This window comes from Microcaecilia unicolor, chromosome 9 (assembly GCF_901765095.1).
Source record: "Microcaecilia unicolor chromosome 9, aMicUni1.1, whole genome shotgun sequence".
Taxonomy (NCBI): Eukaryota; Metazoa; Chordata; class Amphibia; order Gymnophiona; family Siphonopidae; genus Microcaecilia; species Microcaecilia unicolor.
This window is the reverse complement of record NC_044039.1, coordinates 206,639,166-206,651,182: the sequence shown is the minus strand read 5'-3', so window position 1 is coordinate 206,651,182 and position 12,017 is coordinate 206,639,166. Positions and strand designations below refer to the sequence as shown.

The 12,017-nt window shown below is 43.8% G+C and overlaps 1 protein-coding gene across 2 annotated transcripts in view; it reads right to left on the bottom strand.

Annotated features, from left to right (window-relative positions):
• Positions 1-643: 643 nt before the first annotated feature.
• Positions 644-12,017, bottom strand: part of LGMN (legumain) — an 89,292-nt gene continuing 77,918 nt past the window's right edge. For both annotated transcript variants that reach the window (XM_030214433.1, XM_030214432.1), the window contains exons 12-14: positions 9,769-9,939; positions 3,013-3,080; positions 644-1,336 (exon numbers count right to left, since the gene is read on the bottom strand). In XM_030214433.1, coding sequence (XP_030070293.1) covers positions 1,294-1,336; positions 3,013-3,080; positions 9,769-9,939 — 282 coding nt within the window. In that variant the 3' untranslated portion in view covers positions 644-1,293. The remainder of the gene's footprint in view (positions 1,337-3,012; positions 3,081-9,768; positions 9,940-12,017) is intronic.

Sequence of the window (12,017 nt, the reverse complement as noted above, 5' to 3'; positions counted from 1 at the left end):
AATGATAAATAAATAATTAAAAAAAAAAAAAAAAAAAAGGAAAGGGTCTGTGCAGGAGACATGTCCAGCCTTTCCCAGAGTACCTGTCCTGAGCTGATCAGAGGCTAATTTCATGCACAAGAGTACTTAACGCACAGGTACACACCAGGGTGTTTACTGTTCAGAGATCTTGCCAGGTATAAGATTGGCCACTGCTGGAAACAGGATACTGAGTACGGCAACGCTTATGTAGGCTGCAGTCCTTGTCCTTTGAAGCAAAAAGGCAGCACAATATTTGATTTGGCCTCGGTTCAAGTTTCAGTGAGTTTCCTAGGGTAAGCTGCCAACTGTGCTCTCCCTCCTGCTCTCCCTGAAAGCACTACAAAAGCTTGAGAACTGACAAATTCTACTGTCTCCATCAACCTTGCTCCAATACCAAATGCAGCCGCTGGAATGTTGTGAGGTAACATATCCAAAGACTGAATCCACAGTGCACACACACACACACACACACACACACACACACACACACAAACAGTCTGATAAGCCTCACTTTGTACTGAACTGAAACCAAAAATGCAGCTCATGCTCTCTTATATAATTGTATCTGGGAGGGGGAAAAAAAACCCTCCTCCCTGTTAGTAATTCCATAAAGAAACACAACTCTGCTTTCTCGATTTATTCATTAGCAGCAATTTTTTTTTTTTAATTGGTGTCCAGTTTCCTCAGAATCTTATACAGAGGTTACAGTACTGGAAGCTTTTCCTTTCAACCCCCGGTTTCTGCCCGCTCTTCCCCTCCTAGTGCGGAATCCTCATCGCAGCTGTGAAATTGACAGCGTTCTACATCAGTGCAGAAAGGACGTGGGAAGGGCCTTTTGAAATTTACAGTTTAATCACCTACGGCTACAGGCAGCCGAACCAAACACAGAAATCATTTTTAGTTCCTTAAGGCTGATCAGAGCAAAACATTTAAAAGTGTTTCAGCTGAATGTTCAGATTCTTGTGAAAGACGCTGAATGCAGGCTGGATAAGTCCACCCACTCTGGCTGCTGTAAAAAAAAAATCAACACACAGACCTACACACGTGTTCAATATCAGAGGTGCTCGGTGAAGCAGCCCTGAAATGCGAATGGTAAAATAGTTTAAAACAGTGGCGCAGTATCCTGCTTTAGTCCATTAAAAATTAGTTGAAATTTAAAAACAAAAAAAAAATGCTTTCAAAGTCGGGGTGCCCTCGAGACGTACTGTTTGCCACCCCTCTGGTCTAGTAGAAGGCAGTCACATCTCTGCTAGGGGAGGCGACGATAATGGTTCAGTTCCAGGCCAGGCACACACTGTCCATCGCCCTTTGGATCCTGCAGCAAAGGAAGACAAGGAAAGAAATTAGAATCATGGGAGCATAGCTGGGACGGGCAGTTGTTTGAAACATGGGAAAACGTCAACCATTTCCCCTTTCACTGCACGTGGTTTTTAACCTGAAACGACAGGAGGGAAACCCACCAAATCAGCGTCATTAACTGCGCACTATTAACACACACTTACCCTCCTCCCCGAAATGAAAATTTGAACAAAACACACTGAAAATGACACAGGCAACTAAATGTAATTTTTTCCCAGGATAAGTGCTGGGTCCTTCTCAGCTCTGTCCAGGGACCTAGTCAGCGATGATGTCCAGATACTGGCCCTGAACATTGGACTCCCAGGATATATCAAAACATAAATAGCCATAGGAGTGGAGGAGTGGCCTAGTGGTTAGGGTGGTGGACTCTGGTCCTGGGGAACTGAGTTCAATTCCCACCTCAGGCACAAGCAGCTCCTTGTGACTCTGGGCAAGTCACTTAACCCTCCATTGCCCCAGGTACAAATAAGGACCTGTAAGCTGCATTAAGCCTGCCATGAGTGGGAAAGCACGGGGTACAAATGAAACAAAAATAAAATAGATACTATTGGAGATTCTACATGGAACACTAGCAACATTCCATGTAGAAGGCTGCGCAGGCTTCTGTTTCTCTGAGTCGTGCAGGACGTCAGACTCACAGAAGCAGAAGCCTGCGCGGCCACATTGGTGATCTGCAAGGGCCGACTTCTACATGGAATGATGCTAGTGGAATAGCAACATTCCATGTAGAATCTCAAATAGTAGCAACAGTGGAGGAGGGACCTAGTGGTCAGGGTGGTGGACTTTGGTCCTGAGGAACTGAGTTCGATTCCCACTTCAGGCACAGGCAGCTCCTTGTGACTCTGGGCAAGTCACTTAACCCTCCATTGCCCCAGGTACAAATAAGGACCTGTAAGCTGCATTAAGCCTGCCATGAGTGGGAAAGCACGGGGTACAAATGAAACAAATATATATATATATATATATATATATATATATATATATATGCAGTGGCTTCACCCATGTCCCTCTATGGCTGCAGTGTGATTCACAGCGTGAACAGAATATTCTGTACTGATGAATCCAGAGCAACCCAGCTCCTATTGGGGTCCTCACATCCCCCCCTTGAAATCCTGAAAATCTGGTGTGGATACACCAAACACATGCAGGGTGATGTCATAAGCTTTTGCTTCCTTCAGAAAAGAGGTTAATGACAAAAATTCAGAAACGTTGAAGCAGTGAGAAGTTACACTGCTCCTGCATACTTCCCCCTTTTGCCTCAACGCATGAGATACAAAAATAAAGCTTAAAAAATAAAGTCCTGGGACCTAAGCACTAAAATCCCTCTAAGCCACAACATGAAACTCTCATCCACTATCCCACTCATGTGACGAGCATCACTCAAAAGGTTGATGGGGTGCAGAGAGATAGGGATAAATCCAAGGAAATGCGTTCCCTGCACATGCATGACCCACTCTTCAAGGTTTTCCTCAACATTTAGGATAATGGCACATTAGAACAGAGAGCCCATGCAACCCCAGACTAAGGGAAAAGTCATGGCCATCCAGTCTGTCGCAAGACTGTCACTCCATTCAGTGTGAATGCAAGTAACCCAACATCTGCAGTAACAGTGCACGACAGATCAATTATTACCTGTCTACAGCGTATCCTCTTTCACAGAGATTGACCAGGACGTAGAGTTGCCTCAGGGCAAATTCATACTGAAATTTAAAGAAATGAGTCAGACTTTTCCTCCCTCATCCATTTCTGAGTCAAATACAAATAACACCAAACTTTCTCAAGTACACGTCTCCCCATCTTCATGGCTTCCTATATATAGCAATGCAACACTCTGATAACAGATAGACAGACACGGGGGGGATTCTTTGAGAACCCTAGGAAATTCTTTCAAGAGGGGGAATTTTGAGAGAGATTGGGAACCAGCATAACAACACAGCCCCAACACCAGGATTCACTCTAGTTAGAGAAACATTTTTTTAGCACAAAGACTGACAACATATTATATATATATATATATATATATATATATATATATATATATAACACATTTTAACAGTGGCCCATGAAATATTTTACTGTTAACCCCAGTTAATAGTAACTAGGTCTCACTACATAAAATGGGACCTGTGCAAAAATCGCACAAGTTAGTGTTAAAATAACATGTCATAATGGTAGCCCACATTGATAATTCCCCCTTTGTGTGAAGAGTTTCCAGTCAGTGGTAACCAGAGCTGCTACTGTGATGTCATAATGCCTCATTCCACCAATGCCTAAGAGCCAAATCTCATCAGTGATGTCACAATGGCTTCATTGTCCTATACCTGGCTCACTTTTAGTATATACAGCAGCAATTTTGATTTCCATAGACATTTCCTTGTTCCTTAATTAAGGGGGGTAGTTACCAACGTGGGCTACCATTAAGACATGTTATTTTACTGTTAACCCCAGTTATTAGTAACTACTAGGTCTCATGAATGGGACCTGTACTAAAATAGCATACGTTTGTGGTAAAATAACCTGTCCTAACAGTAACCCGTGCTAATAACTCCCCCCTCCCCCAAAGGTGTTAAGACAATACACATACAAAGCAGAACAGGAACTCTACACATTATGTGGCAGGTGGCACAGTTCTCCCTGGCTGAAAAACCCACATCAAAGGTAAATATGTGCAAAGAACTGTCAGCATGTCAGAGACAGCCAAGTTGGAGACATTTCTGACCTATAACTCTGGTGTGGAGGAGGGGAAAATGCAAGTGGCAAAGGAGAGTGTCTAAGTACAAGTGTAAACAAAGACATGAAAATCTAGAAAAGCAGCGCAATTAAAAAAAAAAAAAAAAAAAAACTACTGTATGACCTTCAGCATCAGTAAGAGTAACTGCAGGGGAATGGGATGTCCTCTCCTCGGGAGACTGTGTTCTCATGTTATTTACTATTTTTATTTTCTTTTACTTTGCAGCTTCATCCTGCTCCAGCTCAGAACCAGTAGGTGCACTGCTGTCCTTTTGGTGGGAAGTAGAACAGGTATCAGGGCGCCTTCTAAAACTCTGCCATCTTGGACCCTGAATCTCCCTCAGAGGTCGTGCCATTGGCATAGATGCAGTGCCATCTGAGACTGCCTGCTACAATAACTACTACTACTACTACTTATCATTTCTATAGCGCTACTGGACATACGCAGTGCTTCACACTTGAACATGGAGAGACAGTCCCTGCTCGACAGAGCTTACAATCTAATTATGACAGACAGGACAAGTAAGGGATAAGGGTTAGGACAGACAGGACGTATAAGGGATAGTTGAAGGGTTAGGTTTAGGAGTTAAAAGCAGCATCGAAGAGGTGGGTTTTTAGCCTAGATTTGAAGATGGCCAGAGATGAGGCTTGGCGTACCGGCTCAGGAAGTTTATTCCAGGCATACGGTGCAGCAAGATAGAAGGAACGGAGTCTGGAGTTAGCGGTGGAGGAGAAGGGTGCAGATAAGAGAGATTTGCCCAGTGAGCGGAGTTGCCGGGGAGGAGTGTAGGGAGAGATGAGAGCGCTTGCTACCAATTTGATGCCAGGCCCCGAACACTCTTACCAAGGCCTTATCGTGGGGTCACAATCACCACAATTCTCACGAAAACCAAAGGTCCGATTCTCCAGCAGACATGAGTTTGACTCTGGACTTTTAGCCTGTGTCATTCAAGTTCCCTTTCTGCAAAGGATCCCTAAAAGTACTATATTTTAAAAAAAGCCCCTCACCTACACCTTACTGGGTGAAGCTGGAGGGGCCACATGACAAATGGGGAAACCCATGAAGAAAGCGGAAGGAGAGCACTTTATATAGCATCTGTTCAGGTATGTTAGATTGTTATAGTGTTTGGTTTTACTTGTTTGAACACTCATTGTACTTGTTCCTGTTTTATTGTAAAACGCTTTAAAACTTAACTGTATTAAGCAGTATAGTAACATAGTAGGTGACAGCAGAGAAAGACCTGTACGGTCCATCCAGTCTGCCCAACAAGATAAAGTCATATGTGCTAATTTATATGTATACCTGACCTTGATTTGTATCTGCCATTTTCAGGGCACAGACAGTTTAAGTCTGCCCAGCATTAGCCCCGCCTCCCACCACCGGTGCTGCCACCCAATCTCCGCTAAGCTTCTGAGGACCCATTCCTTCTGAACAGGATTCCTTTATGTTTATCCCACGCATTTTTGAATTCCGTTACCGTTTTCATCTCCACCACCTCCCACGGGAGGGCATTCCAAGTATCTACCACTCTCTCCGTGAAAAAATACTTCCTGACATTTTTCTTGAGTCTGTCCCCCTTCAATCTCATTTCATGTCCTCTAGTTCTACCACCTTCCCATCTCCGGAAAAAGGTTCGTTTGCGGATTAATACCTTTCAAATATTTGAACGTCTGTATCATATCACCCCTGTTTCTCCTTTCCTCCAGGGTATACATGTTCAGGTCAGCAAGTCTCTCCTCATATGTCTTGTAATGCAAGTAATTAAATCAAATCAAGTCCAATGCATTTCCTACAGAAAACATATTACTTCTGTCACCCTCCCCCCCCCCCCCCAAAAAAAAAAAGTTTTAAAATATGGAGGGTTATTCCGGGTATGACTCCTAATGTTTTTTTTCCTCTGAAATGATTCCTCTTAATATATTCATTCAAAAGGAGTGAAACCTGTGAAACTGGGATTACTCTAATCAGCGGGAATTGGATTGGAGATTCAAGGGTTTGTATTGTTAAACAATTTCTGGTTTTAAAAGGGAAAAAAATGAAATCAGGTGTATTACTTTCACTAATATTGGACAATAAGTATGTTTCCAATGAAATTGACGGACTATGCACCGTTATGGTCTTGAAGAAACCAACCAGATGATCAATGTGGAATAATGATTTAGATAAATAATAACTGGGGATAATCGGGTTAATACCACGTTTTCTTTGTTTGCTGTTGTTTAAATTGATCTCCTTGTCTTGTTTCACTCTCCCTATTTATTTTGTGGTCTAAGAAAGAGAAAGATTGTATAAAATCCATTTATCTTCTTGAGATTGTTTTCTTCTAATATTGTTTTAATGTACAATCATCTCTGTTTTACTGTTTTGCAAGTGATCCTTGTAAAATGAAAAAATTATAAATAAATGATTTAAAAAAATGTGGAGGGTTAATTCTACAAAGCAAAGCCTATGGGGTCCTTTTACTAAGATGCACTGAAACATTACTACTACTACTTATCATTTCTATAGTGCTACTAGACGTACGCAGCGCTGTACACTTGAACATGAAGAGACAGTCCCTGCTCAACAGAGCTTACAATCTAATTAGGACAGACAAATAGGACAAACAAGAGATAAGGGAATATTAAAGTGAGGATAATAAAATAAGGGTTCTGAACAAGTGAACAAGGGTTAGGAGTTAAAAGCAGCATCAAAAAGGTGGGCTTTTAGCTTAGATTTGAAGACGGTCAGAGATGGAGTTTGACATACCGGCTCAGGAAGTCTATTCCAGGCATATGGTGCAGCAAGATAAAAGGAACGGAGTCTGGAGTTAGCAGTGGAGGAGAAGGGTGCAGATAAGAGATTTACCCAGTGAACGGAGTTCCCGGGGAGGAATGTAGGGAGAGATGAGAGTGGAGAGGTACTGAGGAGCTGCAGAGTGAATGCACTTATAGGTCAATAAGAGGAGTTTGAACTGTATGCGGAAACGGATAGGAAGCCAGTGAAGTGAGGAGAGGGCTAATATGAGCATATCGACACTGGCAGACTATTAGTCGTGCAGCAGAATTTTGAACAGATTGAAGAGGAGAGAGAGTGGGAGACCTGTGAGAAGCAAGTTGCAATAGTCTAAGCGAGAGGTGATAAGAGTGTGGATGAGGGTTCTGGTAGTGTGCTCAGAAAGGAAAGGGCGAATTTTGCTGATATTATAGAGAAAGAAACGACAGGTTTTAGCAGTCTGTTGAATATGTGCAGAGAAGGAGAGGGAGGAGTCAAAGATGACCCCAAGGCCTGTGGTTTTGTAGACACATGTATTGGATGTGCACAGGTTCATTTTTTGGCACACCTGCAAAAAAGGCCTTTGTTGGGGGGGGGGGGGGGGGGGGGGGGGGGGGGGGCTGAAAATGGATGTGCGCCAAAATGAAAATTGGCGCACATCCATTTTGGGCCTGAGACCTTTACCGCCATCCACTCGTTAACCGGGCAGTAATTGTCAGTGCGCGTACAATGCTGATTACCACACAGTTAGCGCCGCACGCCAGAAATTTTCCGACGTGCGTAAAAAATGAAATTACCGCTCGGCCCATGTGGTAGCTGGGCGGTAGTTCTGAATTGGCACCTATGCAGCTTAGCAAACGGGCCCCTTAGGCTGCAAGCAGGTGTTACAGACATCCATTCTTTATAGAATACCAGCTTAAATGCCAAGAATGTGCCCATATTCCAGGTGCCATCACTTATACCAGCCACAGAGCTGGTGTAAATATTATGCCTGGATCGGTAACGTATGCACACAGATAACAGTGTCCCTTGTAAATCATGGCCTACGTGAATGCCCATCCATAAACTATGCGCGTGTTTACAGATCACAACTTGACCAGTATGCTAACCATTTACACGCGTGTATGTCAACTACACGCATAAACATCTAGAACACAGGGATTTATGCATTCTTGCCACATTACTTTAGGGGGCTCCATCTAGAATTACCCCCCAAATGGGCCTGATGTTCCATCCTCCCCCCAACAGACCTAACTCCACCCCAAGTCTGCTTTTGGTAGATGCAGCTTGTTCAAAAATTATAGGAAGGGATAAATACAGACGACATCAGTGTGATCCAGGAAGGCTCCCTTTGCATCAAACTGGGGATAAAAAAAATATTACTACTGACATGAAGACTCCAGTGAACCAGTTGTATCAAAACTAGCTTTTATTGTTTCAATGAGTCCACTATATGACACGTCAACAATTAACAACTCATTCATTACCATTCATGCCACACTCATCCCTTGTTACAAATGCTATAATATACATATGCTGTAATAATTAACAAACATCAAATCTTTAACCAAAGGTTATTATCATGCTGCTTGTTCATCAGGTAATGTCTCTTTAAACAGATCTCATTCAGTGGAGCGGCAAATCCAAATCAGCCAATGTCCAACCACTTATCTCAAGCTGTTGCTGCCGTTACATATCCCATGAACGACTCAGCTCTGAGTGTATTTCAATTAAATGCTGGTGTTATACCGCAACCCCACTGTCTTGAAACGCTTGATTCTTAAGCAACTCGTGGGTGAGACGGCACAAAATTCGCCTTACAGGCAGAGAAAAAACTTTTCTTCATGTGCAGCACGGTTCCCCAATGCTGGACCGCATTTCGCTACACTTCCTCAGGAAGAACCACCCATTGATTGTCGCTGTTATGCGCGGCTGCCTGCCAGATTGGGGTTCACGAAGAGCCACCCCACTTTAGTCACGCCTTGGTGAACGCCAATCTGGCAGGCAGCCGCGCATAACAGCGACAATCAATGGGTGGTTCCTCCTGAGGAAGTGTAGCGAAATGCGGTCCAGCATTGGGGAACCGTGCTGCACATGAAGAAAAGTTTTTCTCTGCCTGTAAGACGAATTTTGTGCCGTCTCACCCACGAGTTGCAAGTTGCTTAAGAATCAAGCGTTTCAAGACAGTGGGGTTGCGGTATAACACCAGCATTTAATTGAAATACACTCAGAGCTGAGTCGTTCATGGGATATGTAACGGCAGCAACAGCTTGAGATAAGTGGTTGGACATTGGCTGATTTGGATTTGCCGCTCCACTGAATGAGATTTGTTTAAAGAGACTTTACCTGATGAACAAGCAGCATGATAATAACCTTTGGTTAAAGATTTGATGTTTGTTAATTATTACAGCATATGTATATTATAGCATTTGTAACAAGGGATGAGTGTGGCATGAATGGTAATGAATGAGTGAGTTGTTAATTGTTGACATGTGTCATAGTGGAAACACAAAAAATAAAAGCTAGTTTTGACACAACTGGTTCACTGGAGTCTTTATGTCAGTAGTTATCTAATCCAGACTCTGATAATTTAGCATTATCCCCTCTTTCTTAGGAGAGGATAAAAAAAAAATATTGAAAAGTTACAAAACTTCGACGGGCTTCATGCCTCCCTGTGCTTTCAAGACCCCCATCTCCTTAGAGGTAACTCCTGAAAAACGGGTTACTATTGGATCTCAACTGCTTCTTGAAGGTGGACCCTAAGAAGGATCAGATGCATATTTTTCAAGAGCAGAATATACTGTCTTTTTATCTGTTATGATATCCCCCCATCCCTATGCTAGCACAGTACTGGTATCCCGGTCTGACCCAGCTCTTGTTTCATGGCTAGGGGGATGGCTTACCGTGGGGGAGTGCCAGTTGAAGCAGCGGGTTTTGAAGTGGTACACAGCTGCCTGGTAGCAGCTGTGTTTGCTGATGTTCAGTCTGTCTTTCAAGACTTGCTCCGTCTGTTCTTCTGATCCAGTCACTGAAAGCACAATCTTCCTCATGGACTCTTTGATGATATGTCGAGTCTGTACGCAAAACCGGGACAATGAAACACACTGTTTGTCTGAGGATATCTTCCCTCATCAATTCCCCTCTTCCCCAGGAGGGTTTACCCAGATTACTGAGACAGCTCTGTAAAAAGGTACTCAATGCCTGTCCCCTGTAATGCCGCTCAGGGTCAGCAGGGGTCATATGAGCCAACTTTTCAAAATGATTGGGGGTGCTGAATTTTTTTTTTTTTTTACAGGTGGTGCATTCCCCCTCCCCCCCTCCCAGTTCCAGGCTCCCCTCCCTCCCTCCCTCCGAGTTCCAGGGTCCCCCCTCCCTCCCAGTTCCAGGGTCCTTCCTCTCTCCCTCCCAGTTCCAAGGTTCCCCCTCCCTCCCAGTTCCAGGGTTGTCGTCCCAACCTCCCTTCAAGTTCCAGGCCCCCTCCCTCCAAATTTTAAAAGTCATCTATCTTACCTCGTCGGGGTTAGGCCGGCAGCAGCGGTAAAAAGCATGCAGGCTCGGCTCGGTGCTTAGTTCTGTTTTCCCTTCTCTCAGCTCTGGCCCCGGCCTTGTGGAGACAGGAAATGAGGGTGAGACCAGAGCTGAGAGAGAAGGGAAAACTGAACTAAGCACCGAGCTGAACCTGCATGCTTTTTACCGCTGCTGCCGCCCTAACCCCGACGAGGTAAAATAGATTACTTTTAAAATTCAGAGGGAGGGGGGCCTGGAAGGGAGGGAGGGAACGAACTTCCGGTGGGTGAATGAACTTCCAGTGGGTGAAATATTGGGGGTGCTCAAGCACCCACAGAATCGGCGCCTATGGCAGGGGTCACCTTTGCAGCTGGAACTGTAACTCCTCTCCCCCGCCCGGAGGCTTCAGCACATCCATCTTAAACAATTGTATTAACAGACATTCTAAAGGAAAATTAGAACTACATTGCCATACATGCAATGGGGTCAAACCATTACAAGTATGGAAACGTAGCTCTAATTTGTGTGTGTCCTGATAAGTAATTACATATAATATATTGCTGCCTCCATTTTGGTCCCAGGAGTGGCTGCACTTCTCCACCTTCCTTCAGCGTAGACACGGTTTTACGCTGTAATATATGGGAGCAGTTGTGTATCACACTGTTCACGCTATCCAAAAATACTAGGACTAGAGGGCATGAGTTGAAGCTACAGTGTGGTAAATTTAAAACGAATCGGAGAAAATTTTTCTTCACCCAACGTGTAATTAGACTCTGGAATTCGTTGCCGGAGAACGTGGTACGGGCGGTTAGCTTGACGGAGTTTAAAAAGGGGTTAGATAGATTCCTAAAGGACAAGTCCATAGACCGCTATTAAATGGACTTGGAAAAATTCCGCATTTTTAGGTATAACTTGTCTGGAATGTTTTTACGTTTGGGGAGCGTGCCAGGTGCCCTTGACCTGGATTGGCCACTGTCGGTGACAGGATGCTGGGCTAGATGGACCTTTGGTCTTTCCCAGTATGGCACTACTTATGTACTTATGTACTTATGTACTTATGATTGCTTGATTTAATGAGAGACGTCGCTGTGCCTTCATAATTGACAAGGAGCAACTTTGAGGGTCCCAAAAAAAACAACGGCAAGCGATCTGCAAGATCCAACGTGGAGATTACATGAGCAGATCAAAGTGACATCCAAAGGATTTTATTAGAGATATCATATATAAAAAAGTTGCCCGACATAGGCTGTGTTTCGCCCACAGAGCGCTTCAGTGATGGAGTACTGCTTGGTGATTTGAGCACGTAATAGGACTTGCCGTCTGTGCTGGTTTTTTTCTTCTTTTACTCTTTCTCGTCATCATATGAGTATTGCAATTGTTCCTTTTGGGAAGATACATTTTAGTTGTTCTTTTCGGGAGGATACATTTTAGCCCCTGACGCAGCCCTCTGTGGGCGAAACACGGCCTGTGTCAGGCAACTTTCTTATATATGATATCTCTAATAAAATCGTTTGGATGTCACTTTGATCTGTTCATTTAATCTCCACCAAGGAGCAACTTTGCCAAGAATGTAGGCAAAACACAACACTAATGAACAAATTTTGTACGGAGCAGGGCAATATCAGATACACAAACAGACATCCAG